This window comes from Plectropomus leopardus, chromosome 8, assembly GCF_008729295.1.
Source record: "Plectropomus leopardus isolate mb chromosome 8, YSFRI_Pleo_2.0, whole genome shotgun sequence".
Taxonomy (NCBI): Eukaryota; Metazoa; Chordata; class Actinopteri; order Perciformes; family Serranidae; genus Plectropomus; species Plectropomus leopardus.
In genome coordinates, this window is record NC_056470.1 from 3,508,452 (window position 1) to 3,536,411 (window position 27,960).

Consider the following 27,960-nt stretch of genomic DNA (forward strand, 5'->3'; position numbering starts at 1 on the left):
CTTCTTTGTTGTCTATTCATGAAAACACATTATTTCTGTCTGTGTAGTTCCTGCTGGGTGCATGTCTAAATCTGTATAATAGTCCAGTGTTTTCATCCCAACTCGTCACATGGTGCTGCTCTTTCAGTGACCTTCTGTATCTACTTATGATGTTTTAGGTATCCTTCTCTGAAGGCTGTTTACGCTCTGGGATGCCGTTGCCGTGATGTCATCAAATGCACATGGAATGATGTAGCATGGTCTGCACAACATGAGTACATGGCAACCAACACGGACCATCGCGATGGTTAGGATTAATCAACAAAGTCACAGACGGTAAGGTTTAGGCAAAAAAGGCACATGGTAAGCTGTAGAAAAAATGAACATTCACATGGGAAGTGAACTCTAGATTCCTGAACAAAATTAGTTTTTTGTGGAACTCATCCATCTCCCCATCTGCTAACCTTATAAGCACACTTGTGCTCCTTATATCACATAGTTACCAGCAGCGTTATTACTTGACACCATCCTCCAGTGTTTCATGCACACGTGACTGGTTCCGCCCAGCCACCCTCTCAAGTGACGCCGCCTGTGCGCGTTGGATGTGGAGGCACCCAGTGCCATTTGACCCCGTCCAGCTGTGTTCTGGTTAGACACGGAAGGTAGCTTTTGGTGTCAGGCTCATATGCTGAAAGTGCAGACAGAGTGTTTTTGACGAATTTGGAGTGTGGACGGGCTGGATAGTCCTGCCAGCATTAGGTGAATGGAATAAATGTGAAGTGATCTATGTGTGATATGGTACATTTTGAACAATGAGCCGAGGCCTGTTTAGAATCGGTCAGAGGGCCACAAATGGCCCCCGGGCCAGACTTCGGACATGCCTGGGGTAGGCTCTACATAAAGCCTGTGTAATACCTATAATCAGCCATTAAAAGAAATGGTCCTTTAACCTAGAGTAAGATAGGGACTAACAAATAGCCTGGACTCCACCCTCTCAAAGTAGTAGTACTCACCAGTAGTTTATGGACTATTAGCCTGGATGTTAAAGCTGCAATGAACCATTTCTGAGCACTAGCATGCAAAAAGAAAAACAAATGACCGAAACGCAGTCCCTCTGTGATCTCTGACACATCCAGCAGACGCACAGCAACATGCACAGGGCCATAGCACTGACTTGACTTCATTTGAATTGTGTTTCCTACTGCCTGTCAAACTGACAAAATTTTAAAATTATTGTTTAACACTTTGTAACCTGAGCCACCTGCCGTGATTTCTTAAAAAAAAAAAAACATTGGGGAGAAGGTAACAAGCAACTTGACAAAACATATCCTAAATATTTGTAAAAACTTAGTAGGTTTCAAGAAAATGGCCTGAAAATAAAAAAAGTAAAAACCAAACAAGAAAATGACCTTAAAAGTTCAGAAAATAAAAAGAAATATGTTTACATTTTTTAAGTGTTATTGTATATTTTTAATAGAATGTGAATATGAAATATATGAATATTATATTCATATTTTTGGATCATTTCCAATAATCCTCCCCTTTTTCAAACATTTTAAAAGGAATTTTCTTGTAGCCTCTTACTAATTTCTTGCTTATTCAATAAAATACTATGGCCTTTTATTTTTATATGAATTTGTGATAACCCCATACTTATAAACATATGGAAAAAATGTAGCAAAAAATGGTAAGAAACAGACAGTTTTCATATTTTGTGAATTTTTATTATAACAATATCTGAATATGCTATCCAGAATAAATTCACAAATGAATCACAAAATTAATTGGTTCACAGTTGCATAAACTTCATGATTGACTTTGGCTGATGGAAGCCAAATTATTTCCCAGTTTGCAAGAAACTGCTCTGCAGAGTCACCTCATACTCTCAAATGAGCAGCAATAATTGGACTACAATGTTAAATACCGTGATGGGATCTATTCCTGAGTAGCATTTTTATCAAGCACACACCAAAAATAAATTTCTCTATCAAACTTTGCTGATAATTAAAGAGATGTGTTTTGCATTTCAACATTTGCCCAATTTGCTCTAATATCGCTGTTATTCTACACCACATTTAGTCTCTGTTAAGGCTGATTGAGGGGCTTCTATGGTCAACATGTTGGTGAGCTCTTCATGTAGGACCTCCTGTAATGGATCCTGGTGGTACTGTATCAACCTGAGTGGATGACAGGACAAAACTGGGCTCCTCTCATCAAGCTGGAGGAGTGGATTGTCCTTTATGATTAATAAAACCAATCCCACCAAAGCCCCGAGCCTTCCAGCAGTAGGTTGAATCTTGCGTCCTCTCCGGAGGACTGGAGGAGGGGCACAGCAGTGGGGCTGCTGTCGCTATAGGGCTTGGGGTTCTCTTTAATGTCCGCCGAGATTTCGCTTTTCTCCACTCATCCAGTCAAGCCCAATGAATGTGAGGCTCATGGTCATGAATACAAAACCCAGTGCAGAGAAACAAGCAGCCTGAAAACCAAAAAAAAAAATATGTCAGTGTAGAATTAAGAAGTCCACATAACACTGACACAACAACTGTGTTGTTGTGTCAGCCATGCAAGGGGGGGGGGGGGGGGTGGGGGCCCACCTGGATCTTTGGTCTGGAGCTCATGGGCTCCTGGTCTGTGGGGATGATGCGGATGTAGAAGAGTCCAGGAAGGATGAAGATCAGACTGGGAGCAGTTGTTGCCCCTACAAACAGTGCAGGCACAGTACATGTAATGTTCTGTAACACAGTGTTTTGTCAGAGGAGAAAGCTATTGGCTGTAATGAATAAGCCCAGAATATAAACGACCACTTCTTTGCTGAAATGCCAGGACTGTGCTGGACACTGTATTTATCTCAGGTTGAAAATACAAGAAGATATAACACAAATAAGACGTTGAGCTCAGCAACTGGCACATGTCAATTCTCTCAGTGGTTTAAGTACCATCTTACTTGGTCTGTCTGGCATGCTCAGAAGCTTTTGAAAGCTGCTGTTTTCAAATTTTATACTTTAGTATGACTCAGAATCGTCTGACTCAATATGCATTTTCTCTACTTTTGCCATTCAGCAAAAGTTATATAGCCTAATATAGCCTTATAGCCCTTATATAGCCTTAACTTTAAACTGAGAATGTAGCAGCGTGTAAGATATATTAAAATTAACTGTTTTTCACACAGAAGTCCAGACAAGACCCAAGATCTGAATTCAGACCTGTAATTACACCAGTAGTTGAGCCCACTATAGAAGGGCCCTGCAAAGTGGTAACTACGAGTGGGAAATTGGGAAATTTCGAGGATTCCTGAGTTGTGACGTTCATGTGACGTTTCAGGGCAGCAGAAATGGCGGAATGCATGGAAACAGTGTCAGCAGTGTTATTTTGTTCCTAGTAGCTATCATTTACTTTTAATGGTTGCAAATGTTAACATCTGCATCTATTAGCTCTAGCAAGCAAGCAAACTTTGAACTATAAAGCAGCCAGGCCAGTATACTAACACTGATGACGTCATTTTAGAACACGAGTTGCCAACTTGACGTCATAAATGCAAAAACATGGCGGGCAAAAGTCAATGTCTGGTCAATGGGAAGAAACTTTTTAAGAAGTCATGTATTAGATATCAATTTTTGATCACATGTAAAGTGTAATATGGTATTTATGTTAACTGCTGTCCATGTAGAGTCACTTAGACTAAAGGTTTAAAGGCTCTCAGGAACCCATATTTTTTGTAGCTTCCATGTTGTTCACACTTTACCACCTCAAAGCTCATGAACACAACAAAGTCAGACGAACGACTTCCCAACTCAGAAACTCCGACCTTCTGACATCCCATGGATGCAGCATAAGACCTTTCATTCTCAATATTTTGAACAGAAAAGGCCATACAATGGAGCTTTTGGGAACTCCAGGTTATTTTGTTTGCTTGGATGTGTAATTACCATTTGACAAAAACTATCTCTATCCAGCATTCAAACCAAAATCATTAGGATTCGAACAAGTTTAGAACCCTCTATAGTAAGGTATTAAAGGCATTACTGACATCTAATGATACAAAGGCTTATTTTTTATCATACATCTGCAACAACCTTTAGCTAAACATGGGATCTGCTTCAACTCTGTATCCTGCAAATAATGCTGAAGTTCAGATGTTCATAAAAAAACATACAAAAGATGAACAATAAAGAAAAAGGTCAAAATCAAGAAGTCAGGCTCATCCACGATGGACGCAATTTAACATAGGTCATTATCTTAAAAGGTGATGTAACTGTTCATTCATGTAACTCTTCATTCAGATTCAGAAGTAATTACCTTGTCTTATTTCAGTAGAGCAGTGTTTGTTTTTACAGATACCTAGGCCATGTTCAAGCTTAATAGTTCCAAGTCTAAAATCTTACCAGTAATGCCAAAGATGTCTCGAATGTTTGGAACAAGGATGACCAGCAGGTTTACAACAAACAGCAGACACAAGGCGATGGCGATGTGACGGAGCCAGTGGAAGGCTTTCCCTGGAAACAGCAGCTGCAGGAGGGCCCGACGGATCTAATGGAAACACAGACGTAAGGAACATAATGCACATCTGATTACTGAACTTTGAACCACATGTCAACAATCTCATACAATCCTGCTGCCTCCACCTCAAAAATATATCCAGAATTAAATCAGCTGTGTCCTTTTCGGACCTGTAAGGGCTTATTCATGCTTTTGGCATTTTGGCTGCCTGTTAACTTCAGAATTGACTTTTACATTCCCCTAACAAATGTTATGGCTCAACGTGGTTATACAGCCGAGCTTCTGACTCCATATGCAAGAGTTGATCTATCTATCTATCTATCTTTTATGTGCTTTGTGAAGCACTTTATGACCTTGTTTAGATTAGTGATAAACAAATATTACCAGTGTTATTTGTTAATTAGACCGGCCTTCAAATGCATGTGCTGGGCATGGCAAGGTCATTGTTGGATAACAGTTTTTATTTTTAAACATTCACAGAACCTGGCTCAGTTTACTTATACTTGTATTTCATTTAGTACAAAACCACACAGTCATTTCAGGTCAGTGTCAGAGAGCATGTCAGATGGATGTCTGTGTGTGTGTGTATGTGTAGACCACACATGCTCTTACAGGGAACAGGACCACGGGTACAGTCAGAGTGACAGCCACCAGGACAGCCAGCCGGACACACAGGATCAGAGTGTCCAGGGGGTCCACCTTACTGTAGGTATGCAGGAGCTCTGCTTCGGTATTCTCTGCACACACACACACACACACACACACACACACACACACACACACACACACACACGCATATACGTGCATGTGCACACACACACACACACACACACACACACACACACACACACGGGTATGGATATAGAAGCTGTGTCACGTTGCTATCATTAGACTGAGCTGTGTGGTGCAGCTGACTTAAAGAGACGTTGCTCTTACCGTAATAGGTCAGATAGCCAAATGTGGCAGTGAGGAAGTACATGATGAACATGCCCAGGATGGAGACATTGCCAATATTCTGCATTCTTCTCTTGGTTGGGCTTCAGGGGAACAAGATAGCAAGACAGTACATTAACTGAAGAGAGAAGCATTGACAATTGTGAAAGTTTATTTTCAGAAAATGTTATATTTAAAGAAACTCTTCGACAGCTTATAGACAAACATCCAGGTTAAATGTTTCAGTTTGACTTCCAAATAAAGCTGTTTAGATGATCTTGATAAAATGTTGGCATTTTTCCAACCTGTCTGATGGTCTGACTGCTTGTGTTTCTGGAACTATCGCACTTCTTTTTAGCAGTGTTGCTGTTGTACCACATTTCATTAAAATTAATCAGGCCAGAACCACAAGAATAAGATTCATGCTGTATTAACCCTTTGAAACCTGGATTGACTTTTGTTGTACTGCACTTAGACACCTTTCACATGTATTTAAACCTTTTGAAGCTTGAGAAAATTTGTGTAATTTATTTAAAAAACAAGGGGAAAAAAGTCAATGCCCTGCAAATTGCAAGAAATCAGTAGACTTTAAAAATTATATATATATATATAAACATTCTTGAGAAATGTATTTCAGATGATCATAGTTAAATTTTTTTAAATTATTTTAATGAATCATTATAGTTTAAAGCACTTTTACATGTATTTGCCCCGTTTTGTTTTTTTCGTAAAAAAAAAAAAAAACAGGTAATTTTTTTTACAAATTTCTGGGTCATTTCTTCTAAAGTTGTTCATTGCCTTTTTCCCATGTTTTTGAAATCAAGCTAATTTGCTACGGTTGCAAAGGGTTAAATCTAAATTATCTTTAAAATGTGACCTGTGTTGATTTTCATTAATGGTTAGTGGCGAGATTATTTTTGTGTGCTACTTGATTAAGCAAGAAGAGGCGTGGAGCAAGAAGTATTTACTTGTGTCATGTATGTGAAAATTGTCAGACAGGATGTGTGCATCTTACTTGCTCAGCTCAGTGTAGATAGGAAGCACTTCAGGGTGACATACAAAAGCAAATGCCAGGATGGGGATGGTATATGCCGTCTGCAAATCAAGTGACAGAGTAAGTTCACTTGGGTGTTTTCCAGGAGGCACGTGAACTCTGTGCAGCCATGTGCTCCACGTAATATGATGCACCCACAAATAGTTCCTGCCCATACATGTGGTCGGAGCACTGTGCTGTCCTCTGAACACAGCTCATCATACATCAACCATCCAAATGCATTTGTTAATTTATGTGTGTGTGTGAAATTCAGGGGGTCCATCTCTGACCTCTTGGTTGATGGTGAAGAATTTGGCCGTGCATATGTCCTCTGGGATGACTGTGCTCACAGAAGAGTTGCCGAACACTTCCAGAGGGCAGGCAATGTTGAATTTCTTGTAAATGACCTGATGTGACACAGAGAGAGAGTTTGACTTTTCCTGCCTTCGGGAACAAAACAAGATTCTGGTATTTTGGTACTATTGGTACTATTTGGACCCTTCCCAAAATATAATGTAGTTTTAGTTGGTGTCCTAATTCTTCTCCACTTTGTCTCTATAGGAAGGCAATTGGCATATTGAGTGTTTGCACCTTGCAGCTGCTGTATACCTTCTCAAAGGGACCAAACACACACTACAGCAGCACATTCTCTTCAAAAACAAAAAGTATTCCATCAGAATAATTTGCAAAATCAAGGGAAAATTTTTGACTGGGGGCTTTAAAAATAATTTAATTTTTTATTTCTTTTAGTGGTTTTAACATGTTTGTTTTTACATTTACTAGTTTATTGGTTTATCTATTATTTTTTCTTATTTTGTTGGTTTTATTCATGCTTTATCATCTTTTATTGGCCCTTTTACCTAATTTTATTCTATTTTCTAGTTCATTTATTCATTTTAATCCATCCTCTTTTAATGGGCTCCTTTACAATTATTATTTAAACATTTTTAATCAGTTCTGACCCATATATCTTTGTATCTTTTATTAGTTCATATTTCATCTTAATCAGTATATTATGAGTTTTTGTTTTTCAGATGACAGCTTTGTTTTGTGCCTGCAGTTTGTACCTCACACTCTATGCAGCGCATTGTGCTTCCAGCTGGAATGAAATACTAGAAAAAAAAGTTATGACATCCTATTTAGGACCTTATAATGATGTTTCACGAGCACAGTTGGCTATTTGTACATCCAACAGACAACAGTCGCATTCATCTGGATTTGTGAGTTGTATATTTACTCTCCTTTTGGGTGTAGTATTTTTTTTTAACATTCTAACAACTCCTCTTTTTAGCAACTAAATGCTCCACTATATTCACAAGCTGGTCTCTAACTGTGTCTATGTGCTGCTCAGCAGGGAATGTACAGTGGCCTCAGGGAGGAAGAGTACAGGTAGCAGGATGAGGACAGTGACGCCACATTATTCCATTGCTTGAGTCACTACACTGGCTACCTCTTTGTTTTAGAATTGACTTTATGAAGTTGTTTTTTTCAAAAGCTCCTAATGATCTTGCCCCTCATCCATACATCAGATATTTTCTTTCATATTTTTTTCCAGCAAGGCCCTTTTAATTTTCTTTTTATTCTATAGACTTTTTTTTTTTTTTATCATTGCTTTGTTTGTGTGTTTGTTTGCTTTTTAAATATTTTTTTTGTCTTACTGTTGGAATTTTCTATTCTTGCAAAACTTTATGTACAGCTCCCGAAAACTATGTTGATGAAAGCACCTAGACTGAAACAGTGAAGCTGTGGACTGCAAAACCAAAAAGGCTAAAAACTGCCGCTATGAGCAACTCTTTTCACATTAGACACACACTCATTTGATCCATTGCTTAAGTAGCTCGGTGTGTTGAATGGATTGAAGTTACTAGCAAGTATTGCAAATATGGATACTGCACTAAAACACAGACGCAATGGCATTTTATTCAAATGATTTGGTGTATGCATTAAATTTTATTTTTACAGTTTATTCCAAAACAATTTCCACTCCAATACTGTAGTGTTGGTAATTTACTTTTCTTGAGTCAAAACTTAATGATTTCAGTTAAGTTGTATAATATTTGTGTCGAGGGCCAAATCAACCATGGTGAAAAATATAGATAAATAAATACACAAACAAACAAACAAACAAACAAAATAAATAAATAAATAAATAAATAAATAAATAAATGAATAAATAGATTGATATGATGAAGAAAAAAAGCTTAGCTTAAAAATATAAATAAATAGATAAATATGCACTGAAATTGCTGCCTATGCTGGACCAGTAGTGGCATACCATCAGTGCTTCCTCAGTTCTGCGATTTCTGGGTTAAATGAGTATTTCTGTTCCTTAGCACTTTATTTAATGCCAAAGTCTAGTTTTTATTTATGTATGTGTGCATTTGAATTTGAGTGTGTGTGTGTGTGTGTGTGTGTGTGTGTGTGTGTGTGTATGTGTGTGCAGTCTGCTTGTATGAAAAGTGCTATACAAATAAAGTCTGATTGATTGATTGATTATGGATGTATTACTGATCAGGCTTCTCTTGTCATTTCCGGGTATGAAATGACATAAATAAATGAAGAAATATTTAGAAGGGAAAAAGATAAATCAAGAAATGAATAAAATGGAAATAAATGTAAAGAGATATCAATGAATACAGAAATAAACAATGTGTTAAATTAATATTTCATATTTCTGTTTATACATATTTATATTAATTTATTTTTGTATTTCTATATTCTTTATTTATTTTCAAAATAAACTTGCATATTTATTAGATAACTGAGACTTTTATTTTGAAATTCTTTTCTGTATTACTTTATTACTTTATTTATTTATTGTTACAGCTGATTTGGTCCTCGATACTATTAACATTTTAATACCAGTGAAAAAATACAACAGTGAAGGTTAAAGGTAAGCAGTGACAGTGATGCTAAGTGGCTTTCCCTTTGCTCCCAATCATCCAAATCACTCTAACTGTAAACTATAACAATAACACTATAAATATGATTTGTATAATGTGCTCAGTAAAGCCTATATTTTGGTCTGTTAGTAGCTGGCAATTAACTTCTCTAGACTTAACAACAAATCATCTCTCCAGCACCAACTGTGACTCCCACAGACTCACCGCAGAGAGGAAGAAGACCATGCAGGAGAGAGAGAAACCGCTGGTGTAACCAAGGTACCCTGCAGAGCCCAAAGAAAATAACTCTCACACACAACTCACAAGCTGCATGTTCTGTCTGCACCTTATAACAACAGTGTTCTTGTGTTGTGTGTAAGTGTTGTTTGATTTGTCCTTTAGCTTCTCTGAAACATATTGGAGAACAGAAACAATTTTTGGTCTCCTTCATGGTTTTGTGAAGGTTGGATGAAATTCACTTTACACCACAATATAAAGAGACACAGGGGTTCTCTTAAAAGACTTGAAATAATTACTGGCCTTATTGTGCACAAACTGTCAAAAGCAATACTCAGAGGAAATATAAAGTACATTCAAAGTGAAAGGATGTGGCATACCCAGGTGCTTCATGAGGGCCAGTGGGAGGATGACACAGGCAGTGACGATGATGATGAGGTAATTTCCATTCATGAACCAGTCGCTAGAACACAAGACATCACACACACATTGGCCCACAGTGAAGCATATACACACACATGGCATTGTGTAAAACAGACTGTCAGACTGCATTCAGAGAGTGAGGTGACATGCAATGTTGTGCTGCAGCAAATAAAGGAAAGCCTAGTTCAGGCAGTCAACATCTCTCACTGCAACACATTCAACTCGCTCTGGATCATGGTGGGTTTACTGATGCCCTGCTCAAACTTCTGTCATAACACTCAACTAAAAGCTTTGCTGTCACCTGCTGCTGCTGTTCGTACTGCATTTCATCAGACACACCTCCACACCTCCACCCTGCTCCACCATGCTCACAGTCTACCTTCCCACTAAGATAGATCAGAATTGCCCCAGTAGTCTCTGAGTAGGTACAACTACACAATGATACAATGTGACCCAACCTCTGGCTCAATTGGCTAACCCATAGCCGACGAACAAGATAATTCCCCCAAAGAGTAGCTTTTCAACCCCCCTCCATGTTGGTGACATTGTCCGTAACTGCTTGTCCTTGCAAGGGTCGCAGCTGTTGTTCGGGCAGAAGGTGGGGTACACCCTGGACAGGTCGCCAGACGATCCAGGGTGTACCCCACCTTCTGCAGGGCTGACACATATAGACAGACAACCTTTCACACTCACAGTCACACCTAAAGGCAATTTAGAGTCACCAATCAACCTGACCTGCATGTCTTTGGAATGTGGGAGGAAGCCGGAGACCCCAAATTCTGCACAGAACGGCCCCCGCCCATGGACCGACCCCATTCCAACCTGAGATCGAACCAGAGATCCTCTAGCTGTGAGGCAACAGTGCTAACCACAATGCCACCGTGCCGCCTTCGGCCAACCTAAAAACTAAAAGTTCACCCAAAATATATTTTTTCCCCAAAGATGATTTCCATCACTAAAGGGAGTTCTCATCACCCTGATGTTTGCTCAAGTGATTGTTTTAATGATAAGTTCAGTTTTAATGAGTTATTTAATTCTACAAAAAGGGGATTTTCAGCAATGATTGACAGCTGTGGGAGCCAATCCATGTGCTCGCCTTCAATGGGGCTGCTTGGAATCGGTCAGATGGGTATTTTGGCAGGAACTCCCCAAACATGGATATCGCTAGTGCGCAGACACTGGCTCCAAATAACATTACCAGTGCAAGATGGCAGCAACCGTATCCAGGATATTAGCGTCACTTAAGCATAGAGGGGGGAAGTGGGGACGCATTGTCCATCTTTATGTACAGTCTATGGTCTTGTCCACCTCACATTTCAGTCCACAATCAGTTCCCTTCGCTCGTTGGTCTGGAAGTGGAAGTCCCCACAAAAAAGCTGCAGTTAGTTAGCTATGAAGTATTAGGTTGAAAGACAGATGGTTAAGGTGAGGGAGAGGCTATGTTTTGTTACTTATGCTGATGCTAAGTTAGCCATAAGCTAGCTATGAAGTACTGACTGAAAAGAGAGGCATTTAAATTTAGGGTAAGGTTTATGGGAAGGCCACATCTAATGATCTTCTCATGTATAATGATATATAAAGAATAATTCCGTAAAAGCTGTGTGGCTGCACATTTTGACAAATAAAGGCCTTTCTCAATTAGAGGCCTGGTCACCACGCAGTTCATTTTTGTAGAAGTTCTTTGGCTGGAGCTAACATTAGTTGGCTGCTTAGATCACGCATACAAATATACTTGTTAAAAATTTTGTCAAAATGGACATGCCACACAGATGGATAGCTCAGTAAGGTTATTTTTTATTCAACCAGAGTTCATTTTACTGAAACCATAAGCACCAAAAAAGACAGCAATGCTAGAGATGGCAAATTGGACACTTTGAAATGTTTCAATACCTTTAAACCATTGCTTTGAGACCTTTTGAAATGTTTTAAAACCAGTTCGCTATACATTGGCTGCTGGTAGAAGCTTGCATTGCACCATTAATCATTGGTTTTGTTGTAAGCTCCCTTCTCCCCAGCCCAAAATAGTTAATATAATATAGTTATGTATATATCTAGTTATGTATCTATATGAATCTATAAATATATATATATGTGTGTGCATATCTATTTATATATAATCTATTATTATATTATACATATTTATCTGTCAATCTATCTATCTTTCTATCCATTAATCTACCAACAACTCAGCTCAATTCACACAAATCTCCCTCTAGTTCCTCGCCACAACACAACACCTCAAACGCCCACATTTCCCGCGGTCTTTTAAAACTCTCTGTCCAGGTTTTGTACATGACTCTATTATAAATCGGTTTGGTACCGATCACGTGATGTTTCGAAACCCGTCTTGAACTGTGTGCCGAAGCCGGAAGTGACAAAACATTTCAAAACAGTTTGATCTCGGGTGTCGAATTTGCCATCTTTGCCAAAGTAATGCTGCCTTCACTTGCTCCTCGGAAATATCGTACTTCCCAGTTGTGCAGTGCATTTATGACATACACATATTCAAGTGCTCTGGTGGCGGGGGCCCTTCTGTGCGGAGTTTGTATGTTCTTCCCGTGTCTGCTGGGATTGGCTCCAGCCCCCCATGACCCTTGCAAGGACAAGCGGTTACAGAAAATAAATGAATGAAAGTGCTCTGGTTAGAAAAGCAACAAACATGAATGCTAGAAGTAAAAAGGTTGTTTTGTTGTGGCTGATGTTTTACCAAAAGCGAGCAGAACAGAGCTCCTTTGCGCTGCAGTGGCAGAATGAAGCACATGAAATGAGCATCAGATATGTGGTTGACGTTTTAATTCATTTTTAAGCTTAAATACCATTATGGATTACTTCAGTTAATATATGCATATACCAAAATGTGAAACTACTAAAAGTAAATGATAGCTACTGAGAACAAAATAAGAAAATACACATTTTTTTACTATCAGTTGTTGACACTGTTTCTATGCTTTCCACCATTTCTGCTGCCCTGAAACATTGCGCAAGAGTTACAACTCAGCAACTCAGGTATTTCCCAACTTTCCACTTATATACGACTTTGAAGGGCTACTCATCTGCTTGTAACTCGTAAATTCTGTAAATACAATATTTCTGAGGACCACCTGAAGGCAGCCTAATACTGACATAATAAACAAGAGAGGTGCAAAAATGAGGTTTAAACAAACAATTTGATTAGATTTCCCATCTTTTCTGATCAACTGTTTTGTGTGAAAAGAATTTAACACCCATCCCATATAGATGTCTGTCCCTAATATAAGCCTGCTGAGCTCAGTGGTTTCAGCAAATAATAACCCTGGCTATCAACTGAAGTTTTATGGTATAAGCAAGGGTCAGATACCCGTCTCGTCTGGTCTGTCTTGTACTGGTGATGGCCGTGGTTTGTAGAGGCATGTCGAGAATGGTACGAATGGAATCTATCTAGGGGAAGGTCTGTATGGTCAATCTCCACTTCCTGCTGTGCTGAGGTTGGTGTTTCCTTGCAAGGATTGATGAGTTCAGTCTAGTCACAAAATATTTACACTCTACATTCATGTAATGTTGGATCATATTTGGACTGGTTGACTGAATATGTCGCTAGTGCACTACATGGGGATCATAAACGTTCCCTTACAAGTTACTCTGTGTTTGAGTGACCGAATGTTTTGACCATAATGGCCAGCTGTTTTAGGAAATTTCTGAAACATTTGTGAAAAATTAAACTTTATATTTGCGTTTTTGAAGATTTACGTCTTCAGGAGGAACCAATGGGTGTGAAGCTGAGAGCCACAAACAGAGTAGAGAAGTCAGAATGTACTCAGAGACAGACTAACATGTTGTTGGTTTTGCTCTGTTCATCTTTGGACCTATTTCTGTAATAGGCACATGCAGATGACACTGATACTGAAATTTCATAGATTTTGTTGATTTCAAAGTTCAAAGTTGTCATCAGTACTCACTCGGAGCTGGATGTCTGGCCGAGGAAGGCTTGGATGACCAGCGGTAACTCAGATTTCACTATGAACAGGTAGCTGGACATGGCTGCAGGGGAGAACAGCATAGAGACCATTTATTTGTGTACATGGACACATTTATTAACATGGTCGCTAAAAAGCAGGTATGTATGTTCTGACCCATTTCACTCCCTTTACTAAAGTACTGTACTTTAGTATGAAATTAAGGTTATGCACACTTTACCGGAGTCTATGACTTTCATGCCACTTTACATTTTTTAGTCAACTACATTCCGGAGCGAAATATTGTACTTTTTATTTTACCACATTAATCTGATTGCTTTAGTTATGAGTTACAAATTCACGTTTTTGCATAACAACATAAAAACTATTTTTAAAATAAGTTCTGTTAGAAATTAAATCACCCAACAGTTTATAGTACAGTTGAAATGATTAGATGATTAATTAATTTGCAGACTGACTAAGAATTAATTGGCAGCTGTTTTTGATCACCACTGAAGTTGTTTTGAATCAGTTTTATTTTTTATTTTTTTGGCTGATTTTTCTGTATTGGATACTTTGAACTGAGTACAGGCTCGTGATAATATGCACTGACTTTTTCCTGAGTAACATTTTCAATGCAGGACTTTTACTTTTAACAGAGTATCTTTTTCAGTTTGGTATTAGTACTTTTACTTTACTAAAGGATCTGAATACTTCCTCTAGCACTGCTTGGTAAGATGTGATCACAACATATATCACAAACATTTGTTGCCATATAGCAGTATCTTACCTCCAATGTTATGAAGTGTGATGATGACAGCTGCTACGATCTTCCCTGGCTGACCAAAAGCTCTCAGGCCGAGCTGCTCATAGGCTCGAATACCTGCAGAGAGCAAGACCAAAGAAGCATGTCAGCAAACTGACTGTGGATATTCTGACACCTGCTATAACAGAGGGGAAGTGAAGACACAAAGTTTAAGCTCTGGATCAATCTCAGATTTCTAACAATATTTTCCTCACCCACAACTCCAGCACTGCGTAGCAGCAGATGGACGGAATAACAGGACAGACAGGCGATACATGTCAACAGGATCCTGGAAAACACAGACAGGTCATGACTGTCACTGACATCACATCTTCAGACTGGATTCCCTGTTGAACCACAACAGTTTGATTTGCCAAGTAGACTACTGAAGTTGTTATTTGCTTATTGTTGGCAAAAGTTAATATTTCTAGGGCACGCTTTATATTACACTCATTGGTATCACTCTGTACACAAAAAGTGCTTTTTAAGATCAACCTTTAAAAAATATTTAACATTTATATGATTTTTTTTTTTAACATTTATTAAGTTAATTTCAGTCCTAATCAGTCCTAGTCATAAATATTTATTTAACTTTAGACTCTTTAAATTCTGGGTTTTTGTCATGATGCCACTGTTTTTAGATGAAAATAAATAATTTTCAATATACTGCTATTATTATTTTGATTATCACAGCCTGGGATATGTCAATGATTAGCAGTATCATTGATTTTAATACATTATTATTTTTTATGCAGTGTCAACTCCTCACACTCGTATCGCTGTGCACACAAAGCAAGCTTTTCAAGATCTAACTTTTAAAAAGTGTCATACATTAATATTATTTTCTTCTTTCATTGAGTTTATTTTTAACCAACATCAGTCCTAATCATAAATGTCAAATTTTCATAAATTTTCAGAATTTTAACCCTTTAAATGCCAGGTTTTTGTCATGATGCCACTCTGTTTTTAGGTGAAAAAACAAACAAACAAACAAACAAACAAACAAACAAACAAAAAACAACCCACGAAAAATGAATTATTCTCAATATACCACCTCAATAAAGTAGATTTCTTTATTGATGATAACAGTCTGGGATATGTCAATGATTAGCAGCAACACTGATTGTGACAGTGCACCTAGTGGAATAAGCATGTGTTTTCACCTTTGCCAAATACGGTAAAAATGATATGAAGGCCTAATCAGATGGAAAATAGTAAAAATGACAAATTCCAAGACAAAAGCCCAGAATGACACCCATTAATAATACAATGAATCTTTTTATGCTTTGATGGCTGTGGGATCAAAAATGTTTGAATGGGTTTAAATGGAGCTTTTTTTGCACTTAACAGTCTGAATGTAATAGTTAAATTTCCACAATGTATTTTAGACTTATTGTAGGAGCTGAGCTGGAAATTCACAGATTAAACAAAAATACACAATCTTGCCAAAATGTATGCCATATGCATGAACACAGCCAAAATTGTCAAAAAATTAAGAATGAAAGGCAATAAAATCTGCCAAACAGACTGTAAGGGTTAGAAGAAGCTAGTAAGTGCTACAACAGTGTATTACAATTACAGTTTTTGAACTGCTAACAGGTGTAGATGCTAACACCAAGCACAAGATGATTGAATTTATCAGAGATTCCTATGTATAACATGCTCACAGAGATTCATTAAAAGGGAAATCAACAACAGATTGTTAACATTTATGTAACAGTTATATGAAATATTCAGTAATTCTCAGAACTGTTTTTTTCATCTTTAATCATGGCTAATGGGCACGGCTGTAGGATGAAAACTGTGCTCTGTGTAAAGCAGGATAATGATCTTCTGTTTGTCCTTACACAGCATCAGTAACAGCGACAGAGTCCAGCATCTGGGATTAAACACTTTGAGGCAAAGTTCAGGTACAAAGTTCCATTACCTCCTCACTGGTGTTATCTTTTAACATTTGGTAACATTTTCTTTTTGCATTTTAGTAACTTTCTATACGTCATAACTACATATGGCATGTGCAAGTGTTGTGCAATATTGACCTTGTCTCCTCTAGCGTCTGTTTGTCTACTGGCGTTTTCCGGGAGACTGAGGTCCAGAACATCTGTGTGGGTGTGTGTATCACGTTCTGTTGTACCCTTAGTACCAACGCGTGTGTGTTTCTGACTTTCTGTTACTCACAGGAAAAGGACGATGCCGGTGTTGGACATGGCGTACGACAGACCCAGAATGCCGCTGCCCATGATGGCATTGCTCAGGTTGAAGACAGACATTCCAAAGGAGGTTTTACCCTCAAACTGGAAAGCACAAAAGAATAGAATATTACTTTGAGGACATAATAACAATAATGACAATGCATATTGTGACATTACATCACAGTTCATTATAGTATTCAGTGTCAAAGGCAATAGCTTTCAGCACCCTACTCACAAATCAAGCTACCATGTCTTCTACAGCGTTCTCTGATATGAAACTCCTCTACTTTAGGATTCTGTTTTTGGGGAAAACAATGCTGTCTGGATTATGTTAATGGGATTTTTGAGTTTAGTTACCCCTCAAATATGTAATAATAATAATAATAATAATCATAACAATAACTTTATTTATATAGCACTTATTTATATAGCAGAGTTTGAAAAACAAAGCAAGAGCAGAAATGGGAAATATAAAGGCAATACAACAACAGAAAGCCAAACAGTTCTTGTAAACACTAGCAAGACAAAACTAATGTAGATTGAGGATAACATTAAAACTGGAGACAAAGAAACAGACCAAAACCAACAATAGCAATAAAACAATAAAACCCACAAATAAAAGGAAACAAAATAAGCAAAACATGACAAAGATAGATAAAATAAATAAAAATAAACCAAAGGAAATAAAAGAAATACAAAGATGACATCACATTTACAAGTCTATAAAAAAGTGGGTTCAAGTCATTGATTCTGCAGTCTTATCTCATCGGGCAGGTCGTTCCAAAGCTGAGGGGCCCTGATGGCAAAGGCACGATCACCTTTAGATTTAAGCCTCGACTTTGGAACGACCAGAAGGGCCCCACCTGAGGATCTAAGGCTGCAAACTGGCTCATATGGGATCAACAATTCTGTTATGCAGCTCTGGGCGAGACTCAAATTAGCTTTAAAAGTGATTAGTAAAATCTTAAAATCAATTCTAAAATTAAAAAGGGAGCCAGTGTTGTGAAGCCAGAATTGGGGTGATGATGATGATGATGGTGTTGTCCGTTAGTGTGTCTGTGAGATACATAGTTCAGGTTGGAAAACTAAAATCAGTATTTAGTATTAAGGTAAAATGGTGAGTGTAGATCAAAAGAAAATGTATTACTACACTGTTTCTACCAAAATTAGCAGTTTTTTTAAACACAGGAAAACCCACATATATTTGGCAATAGACTCGTCCCTCATCGCTAGTAGAGCAGAGCTGTGTACACACTGCTGCTGATGAGTATGCCTTTTGTGTGTGTGTGGGTTTTCTAGAGCATCATATTCACATCATGGACATGTTAGTGACCAGTAGAAAGCAGCATGGATGGAGATCTGTAGAAACTTTGCAGTGGTTACTTCTCTTCGTATATCTCACTTATTCAGTCTCTGTCAAACTTTAGTGGCACTGCATTATTGCATATCTCCAGTTAAAGGAGCTAAAAGTGACCAAAATTAGCGCATTCATCTGGGCGTTGTGTTTTTTCCATAGTTTGAATATTGTCCTATAGGACATGATGACAACATAACTTGCACAAGTGAAAAATAAATGTCAGTTATTGTGAATTCTGCACTGCATCAGAGCACATGGAGTACCAGCAGGCTGCCTCTGCCTCGCTCTCATACTCACATCTGTGAACTGAGGTCTTTTTGATTCATCGCTCTTGTGTTGAAGGAATTTTTCTTCCTCTGGTGGGACTCTGCAATATTATCACAAACAAAAAAAACAAACTCATCAAAACTTTAAACATTATGAATGTACATGATTTACCAAGAATTCAGAATGAGTCAGCAAATAGTGTGCAGATAGGAAACCTACCCTCCCTCCACAGGCACAGCATGGTGGTGATTACCATTTGACAGCTTCTGTAGTTCCATACTTATGACAGGCACATATAATGACTTATTCCATTAGTCGGATTCTTTTCAAAAGAATGAAAGCTTGTTGAAAGGTCAAATCTGAAAAATAAGAAACAAAACACAAGAATGTTAAAACATCACACTTTGGCTTTATATTCATATGGGAAGAGAGGACCGAGCTCCCAGGTGAAAGTCTTGGGTTGGCTGGACCCATTCACCACCCCTCATGCCCACCCTAGAGTGACCTTTCAGCTCCTTATATTTTGTCATTACCAGCAGCATTTCAACTTAATACCGCCACCGGCGTATGATACGCTGCTGGGTGGCTCTGTTTGGCTGTGTTACAAACGTACTGCAGCGAAAGGTGTCCTTTGGCAAAGCAGCGGTATTTGACAAATTTGGAATGAGAACGGGCTGGACATTTAGTGCACTACTTCGTTTTTGTGTCAAACTGTGCTAAGTGTCAATCAGGTTAGGAAAGACAACTTGTTACTTGGCGACTTCTGGCACCTTGTGGGTGTTTTGCTGGAATTCCATTTGGGCATCAGTGCTATTGTTAGCAAAAATTTGCAGTTTTAGCAGGTGCAATGAAAAAGTCAACACAGAAAAACACTGTTTGGTTGAGGACAAAAGCAGCTTTCAGGAAAAATGGATTAACTCTTACTCGATGAGACCTTTGGGGCACTGATAAGATTATCTACAAACAGGTGTATTTGCTGCTCAAGGAATTTCATGTTAAACACCAATCACAAATCCTACTTCAAATTCATGGGTGAAGAGTGCAAATGTAAGGTTGTACAGTTTCAACAAGATGTATCTGCTAAATAGTCTTCATAAATCTTGTAAAAAGTAATGAAGATGTAACACAGACAAGCTGTGTAGTATCTCAAAAAGCAGTTCAGTGATGGAGAGTTTGTGCAGGACTGCTTGGTGATTGTGGCTGATATCATGTGTACTCAACTATCAGTAGGTGGGTTTCCATAACAGATTTGCACAAAACTTAAGCGATGTTTTGGAAATGTTGATAAAACACAATTGTGAGATGACTGTTTCCACTGAGTGATGTTCTGCGACTTCTCCTTCGGTGATAACATTCCACGAAGAATGGTGATGAATGTTAAAAACATTGGCAGCTTTATTTCTATTGCAGCCACAATACACTTGCCCTCATTTTTTCCAATCCAAGGCCACGTACATGTTTTAGAGCGACAAAGCGGAAAGGCAAGCCCCTTATACGTGGGAGTGGCCACATATCAGGGATTTCTGGGAGGTGATAGTCCACTATTTCACAGAGGAATTGTGGATCTAAATCTTCCGGATGATCCACTCAACTTTTGACGAGTTATGCGATGCATTAACACCTCTTGTAGCTCCTGCTGCATTGTGAGGGAGCCTGTTCCTACTGACAAGCACATAGCCATAGCATGTTGTGACCTAGAAAAGACTAAAAAGTGTTTCCATTGCAGTTTTGCAAAATATGGCTTTTTTTGTGTCGCCTGAAATACCACCTCATGTGAGTGTAAAATTCTTTCAAATTCTGTTCAAAAATTTGTTAAAACCTATGTTATTAAGTACTTGCATCTTTGTCAAATAATTAAAAACATTATTACTACACAGGTGTGCTGTGGGATGGTGACAGTAAAAGGACTATCTAAAATATACAGTTTGAGCACACAAGAAAATGCCACAGACGTGTCAAGGTTTGAGGGAGCATGCTATTGGCATGCTGACTGCAGGAATGTCTACAAGAACTGTTGACACTGAACTGAATGTTCATTTCACTTTCATAAGACATCTCCAAAGCCATTTCCAAGAACTTGGCAGTACATCCAACTGGCCTCACAACTGCAGACCACATTTAACCACAGTAGCTCAGAAATCAACATCTAGCATCTTCAACTGCAAGACTGTCTGAGAGCAGCCACCCCAACTGCTTATGCAACAAATGGTTCGCACAACAGAAGAATTTCTGCACAAACTGTCAGAAACCATCTCAGGCAGGCTCATCTGTATGTTGGTTATCCTCTTCAGGGTCTTGACCTGACAGCATATATTCATCTACTGACTTGAGTAAGCAGCTGTTTTCTCTTCACAGATAAATCCCATGTGACCAAAAATGCATATTAGTAGCCCTAGTCATATAAAATATACAGCTCCAAGTGCCTAATAGAGTGTCCTTTCATTGTGGCCATCCTGAGGCACAACTGTGTAATAATGATGCTGCTTAATCAGCTACACCTGTCAGGTGGATGGCTTATCTTGGAAAAGGAGGAAGCCCTTATTAACATGAATTCAAACAAATTTGTGACCAAAATTAAAAAAAAAAAAAGGTCCTAGAAAATAGAAAAGCTCAGATCTTTTATTTAATTTTAATACAGGTCAAAACTAATCATTACACCTAATGAATTTGGTACCAACACTAACCAACAAACTTAAACGAATGACAGAATATCTTGCAGTCAAGTCTTTTTTTGATACAAAACAAAATGGCAAATGTAAGCATTACAATCTGTAGACTAAATAAAACCATCTATCCTTAGATCCCCAGAGATGTGGACAAAAGCTCTTTAAAAACAGTCCTTTAACAGGAAAAAGGTGGAAACTAGAGGTGCAAAAGAACATGGACATTTAGTTATAGATGTAGACAGATATAACATAATAAAAATTGCACTAATGAAAATTGTATATTAACAGAGGATAGAAAAACTAAATGACACAAAGAGACACAGAGAATTATCACTAAGTGCAGGTTTTAGCCTCTTTCTGCTCATTGTTTTGGTTTACAGCCCCAAATTTGACTGATTTAGTTTCTTGACCACTGTCAACTCTGTGACAGACTGACGACTTCTCCATGGTGTTATCTGTCAATGGATGGATGGATGGATGGGCAAGGAAAACTCTGGTTGTGCTGAGCAACGTGCATTGACTTTATGAGCAGACAAGTGGTGGTGCAAACTAAAATAAGAACTAACAAAAACATGCAAAAAGGCCATCTCTGCATAATGAATGGAGTCTGTCTGGGTGTAGAGACAGCTGCATGTAAGCCATTTGGCACACAGATTTTTCCCAATGACTTCTTTGTGCTGCGTTGTGTGAAAATTTGCCAAAGAAAGGCATACTTGCACAGTGAAAAGATGAACGCAAAAGAATGAATGTTATAAAAGCTTTTTGCCAAAAAGAATATATACAGAGGTAACTCCTTTGTAATCACCAACATCTTGATTCCTATCTGTCATGTAATTATATATTTTATTTCCCAATAACTGTGACTTATTACAATCACATGTATTTTGTGAATTGATTACATGTAACTAGTGACTCAATAACACTATAACACTATACAAAAGTTAGGTAATATGATAATACACAGAGTGTAAAATTTAATATTTATTCTTGAGTGATGATGTACATGTCACAAAAATGGTGTGTGTAATATAAAGAAACAAAAAGGTCATTGTTGCTTCATAACCATATATGACATGTGACTTCATAAACATATGTCACGTGGCTATATGCCAGTAATTTGTTCACAGCCAGTTACGTATGGGGAAAAAACAATTGCTGCGAAGGCCTGAAGGAGTTTAAGGGAATTTAGATTTTTTACCATTATGATCCATATTATCAACAAAAGATTCAAAGAATCTGGAGAAACCTCTGCACATAAGGAGCAATGCTGAAAACCAACATTGAATGCCTGTGACCTTTGACCCCTCAGGCTCCACTGCATTAAAAACCACCATGACTGTATAAAGGATATAGCTCCATGGGCTCAGGAACCCTAGGAAAAACCACTGTCAGTAAGAACAGTTCATTTCTGCATCTACAAATGCAAGTTCAGACACTACAATAAAAAGTAAAAGCCAGATATCAGCATCATTCAGAAACACAGCCGACTCCTCTGAGCTCATCTGAGGCGGACTGACACAAAGCAAAAAAGTTTGTTGTGGTCTGATGAGTCCACATTTCTGATGTTTTTGGAAATCATGAACGTCCTGTCTAAATAGGGAAAGGACCATCCAGATTGTTACCAGCTTCAAAGCATCTGTAATGGTATGGGGAGGTTTTAGTGCCCATGGCATCATAGGGAACCTGCATGTCTGTGAAGGCTCCATCATTGCTGAATGGTCCATACAGGTTTTGGAGCAACATATGCTGCCATCCAGACAAGGTCTTTTTCAGAGACATTCCTGCTTATTCCAGCAAGACAATAAGACACATTCTGCATGTGTTCCAATAGCATGGCTTCATAGTGAAGGGGAACAGCTACTAGACTGACCTGCCTGCAGTCCAGACCTGACTGCCATTGAACATGTGTGGAGCATTATGAAGCGAAAAATATAACAACAGAGAACTCTGACTATTGTGAAATTAAGTTGTATATCAAACAAGAATGGGATAAAAGTTCATTTTCAAACAATTAGTGTCCTTAGTTCTCAAACAGTTACTGAGTGTTGCTAAAAGAAAAGCTGGTGTCACACAGTAGTAAACACACTCCTGTCCCAACTTTATTGAGATGTGCAGCAGGCACCAAATTCAGAATCATCACAGAGTGTGTTTTTACAAAAAACAAACAAACCCTGAATTAAAGTTTATCAGTTTGAACATTATTTATGTTTAACACAGCATCCCGTATTTTTTGGAATTGGAGTTGTAACAATAAAATGATGTGTTGGAGGACCACAATACTTCATAAACTCCAGTGAAAGGCAATGTGGCTCTACAGATAAGAGGCTGGAATGAAGCCAAGTGTGTGCGTATCTGCTGCCTGTAGGCCTCAGGAGCAACAGACAGATTGATAACAGCTGAGAATGACCTCCCTGCTCAAACAGTACCGAGCTGGTTCCTCAGACATTGACATTATGTACACTAGTTGTCACATGGACTCTATTTGTAAATACTGTCCTTACACAGAGAGACATCGGATATTTTTCTGCTGTCCTGCACTTCATTGGCTTTACTCAATAAGACATATTTTATCTTTTAATTATATGATGATACATTTTATAAGCTGCTGTCATGCAGTTGATAGAAAAGAGCAATTAGAACATATATGCCTTTAGATACTAGTCTCATAACTTTGGAAATGTGTTAACTGAGATTTGTTTGCTCAAAAGCATTACTTATAAAATTGAAAATTGATACCTGATACTGTGAGGCAGCCACTGACACATTAGCTTAAACCATTGAAACCTAAGTGGACATCAGTTTTCTTGTGGGGGAAATGTCCAGAAAATTAAATTTATAATTAGTAAAATTTTACATTATATTATTATATATTCATTATTTTATATATATATATATATATATATATATATATATATATATATATATATATATATATATATATATATATATATATATATATATATATATATATATATATATATATATATATATATATATATATATTATATATTCATTATTTTATATATATATATATATATATGTATTTCATTTTCTTATTTGTTTTTGTTTTTTCTTTTCTTCTTTTGCATTTTTTTTCAGGTACTTGTTTGTACCTTTGAACTCATTTCTGGCTCATTTTAGGGCCTTGTCTTGTTAGGTTGCTCATTGCCTTCTGTCCATGTTTAATTTGCTCAGGTTTCAAAGATCGGGATCAGGCTCTGTCTGTCTCTGTCTGTCTATTCAAAATAAGACCTGTGCTGTGTGACAGCACAGGTCTTATTTTGAAGAAAGATGAATGTTAATTAACAGTGTTTCAGCATGTTCAGAGACAATATTTAGCCCGATTTCTAGAATCCAAATTGTGATCACACTATGACATCTGAACTTAGATAAATATTACATTTCTGTTGCTTAGAATATTTCACACAATGGTACTTTCAATCATTTATATTCTTAATCTGTTTAGGAATATACAGCATTTTAAAAGACGGCTGTGAATTGTAAATAATGTTAGTAGCCTAACATGGAGTACATAAACAGTTAATGGTTGTGGCTGCCAGCTCACCTGATACTATCTGACTGATAGGTACACCCATCCTGTGCACCAATCAGGTTCAAGAGTTTCTTGCCAAACCTTTTTGGCCAGAGAAGCATTTACAAATGTCAACAAAAACGTCTATTTCAGACTGTGTGCTTTAACACATATTTCAGTGAGTTGTTGGGAATCAAATGATCAAGCATTATTACTGCATCAATAGAAACTGTGAAAATGAGTTTAACTTTACAACTTACAATAAAACATCCACGAGGGCAGCCAGATAGTGTTACACACAATAGACACAAAGAGGAAATGACGACATTAGACTCAATAGACTAAATAGGTTTGACAGTTTGCTTTCTTTCAGAAAGTCACATATTGACATGGATCTCATGTCTGTGTGTCACAGAGGTTACAGAGATACAGAGCCGAAGTCAGGAATTTGTGAGCCTAGCTTAGCATAAAGGCTTGTTAGCCCGGCACTGTTCCAACTGCTGTAAAAATATGGCCAAAGACTGACAGTGATGTACATATAAAAAATAAGAAATATAAAAAATAAAAATAAAACATTGGACATCTTGATGCATCTTGAGCCATTGTTACACTTTAAACCTCAAATTCTGCTGATGACATAATAAATTAAACAGTGACATAAAGCTGAAGTAATTTACAGTATTGACACTGTAAAATAATGGCAGGATGCAAGCAACTACTTGTCACTCAGCAGAAATCTATGCGACTAACTGCTGTAAAAATATGGCCAAATTTAACAGTAATGTACAATTTAAAAAAAAAAAGAAGTAAAACACTGAAAATCTTGAATTCTATTGAAAATACTGTAGTAATAAATTCAACAGTAATATACTATACACTGTATAACATCAACTGATCACAATAATTTTACAAGACGTTTTGTCACAATGTACACCTATTAACACCTTTATAGCTATATAATGATCATGCTGTATCTCATGTGTTCCAAGTCTACACAACTAAAAATGTAAAAACTCTTTGTGTTGATTATATTCCTGTTTCTGATATCCACCTGAGCAGCTTACTCTTGGAGAGAAAGTAAATGACTGGATTTCCCCAAATACTGGACTACTTCTTCAAGGAAATTCCTGCAACTGCATGAATCATTCACATTTCTGAAATCAAGACAAGCATGTTTTTATTTGGAGGACAAAGCTTTTTTTTTTATTTTTTTTTTTTACATCATCCCAAGTCTTTTTAAAAAACATAAGCATTTAAAATACTTCACAGACAGTGTATTTACCTGACTGGACAGTATAGACAGTCTGGCACACAGTGAGGTAAGAGGGAACAGAGCGTGTACAATGTGTGCCTGACTGAGGCCCTGCCCTCTTTTCCAAGCATGGAATGTGTAGATCTGCAGCTTATATAATACTTTCAACTTTTCCATGTCTTTTAATCTTTTATACTTAATGTGCAGCTCATTAATCTCTAATGGAGTTCGACAATGCAACATCAAGCATCAGCTATGGCTCATGTTTACCTCAACAACAGCTAAAATAAATCATCTGTTGTTGTTTCAGTATTTTTCCAGAGCTGTACTTGTTGTTGAATTCACATACATGTCATACATTGCAGTGAAGCACTTGCCCAGAATCCTTTTCTTCAGTATTTCTAACAAATATTGGGAAAAATGCTTATAGGCTACGTTGACACTTGTCATTTAGCACTGGAAATGGAAAATGTCAGACAACAAAATGGCAAAAAAACCCCAATAATAAACACAAAAGAAATGACCAACCTCAATGATGCAAAATACACTCATACTGCAGTCATTCATTTTTTGTTAACAAAGTTATTAACAGAATGATTGTGAAATGATTAGTAACTAAACTTAAACTGTTAACCCTTTAAAACCTGAGCAAATTAATTTGATCTCTTTCAAAAACGACAAATAACACATTTACCTAAAAATAAGTTAAACGTGAAAAACAAACAAAAATGCCACAAAAGGGGATATGAAATCATAACAAATATAAACATAGATTTCTGGACATTTACCCAGCTTTGAAAAAATAGAAGAAAAAAAATCCTCATCCCCCAGCCTTTTTTCCCCAACAACTTTGAGATCATTTTTTTTTGTCACCTTTTTTTTATATCTTGAAATTTGTGGGACATTTCTTGCCAAGTTGCTCAATACCTTTTTCCTCCATGTTATTTTCAACGAAATCAAACCAATTTGCTCAGGTGTCAATGGGTTAATAAGGTTGCTTAGAATGGTATTAAAATTTAGCTTATTTATAGTAAGTCTGAGCAGGGTTACCAAGTACTGAGTGTACAGAATTGTTCCACATCTGGAGCACAGCTGCATGACCTGTGCATATTACTAGTCTGATTAGTCTGATCAAATCAAAGCCTGTGAGCACTAACTGCTGCCTGTAACAAAGCCCTGCTCTTATAGCCCGGGTCTTTCTGAGCAAACTTCCTCAAGCAGCCGAACCACGTGGCAGCAAAGAAGCTCCCACTCAAGCAGCACAATGGAGGGACTTACCTCCAGAAGCAGGTCCAGCTGACTGCAGCAGAGCGGGGGGATCTGTGTGCTGAAGTCCTGGGATCAGAGGTGTAGTCTGGGCTGAGAAGGTAGTAACACTGGCCGCTTTTGGAGCCCAACAGAGAAGCACAGAGGGTCTCAGGCAGAGTTTGGGGAGAGGGGAGCAAATGTGGGAGCAGGCAGTGAGTAGGGAGGGCTGCTGAAAATGACGGTTTCAAGTTTCTTGTGATGTCACATATATAGGCACTCCTCTTCCTTTCCAAAAAAAGAAAACAAGTTAAGTGTGACTTTCTGCCGGGCCCCTGGTGATGGATTGCTCTGTGGGGAATTCACTGGGCTCCTATGGCCTGCTCATACACAGTGGGCCTATTGAATTGTTTTCATGTTTCAACTCTCTTTCCATTCCCTTCTCCTGAGCTGTGGTAACAGCAGGAATATGGTGAGGAGATCAGCAGTGTTGCATAAGAGTCTGGGCAGCTCTGCAATAGAAGCAAACTGGAAAAAGCTAGCTCCATTAAATCAATATGGAAACGTTCCACAGAATGGTAAATATATAAACCAGAAATCCCCAGAAGTGTCCGAGGTGACCTGAGTCCTGCGGCTCAACAGAGCACTTTAAAAAGACACATGGTCCAGGATACACACATTCCCATGGTTATTTTGATGTTTGGTTTCCACACAAAGAACACACTTGC

The 27,960-nt window shown here is 37.9% G+C and overlaps 1 protein-coding gene across 1 annotated transcript; it reads right to left on the reverse strand.

Annotated features, from left to right (window-relative positions):
• Positions 1-1,681: 1,681 nt before the first annotated feature.
• Positions 1,682-27,672, reverse strand: LOC121947320 (sodium-coupled neutral amino acid transporter 3-like). The gene is made up of 16 exons (XM_042492317.1): positions 27,266-27,672; positions 18,757-18,896; positions 18,568-18,637; positions 16,900-17,015; positions 14,937-15,010; positions 14,707-14,799; positions 13,920-14,001; positions 9,942-10,024; positions 9,550-9,608; positions 6,733-6,849; positions 6,425-6,504; positions 5,413-5,513; positions 5,089-5,213; positions 4,362-4,506; positions 2,574-2,677; positions 1,682-2,455 (listed from the first exon to the last, which is right to left on the reverse strand). Exons 2-16 carry the CDS (start codon positions 18,813-18,815, stop codon positions 2,351-2,353), a joined length of 1,413 nt encoding a protein of 470 aa, XP_042348251.1. The 5' UTR covers positions 18,816-18,896; positions 27,266-27,672; the 3' UTR covers positions 1,682-2,350.
• Positions 27,673-27,960: the final 288 nt, after the last annotated feature.

Bases quoted from the DNA above. Each gene is read 5' to 3' on its own strand.
- LOC121947320 (XM_042492317.1), bottom strand. From the start codon at position 18,815: ATGGAACTACAGAAGCTGTCAAATGGTAATCACCACCATGCTGTGCCT. The intron at 17,016-18,567 runs GTGAGTATGAGA...TGTGCTTTCCAG, and splicing joins AAAGACCTCAGTTCACAGAT to TTTGAGGGTAAAACCTCCTT. The intron at 6,850-9,549 runs GTGAGTCTGTGG...GTGTCACATCAG, and splicing joins TGGTCTTCTTCCTCTCTGCG to GTCATTTACAAGAAATTCAA.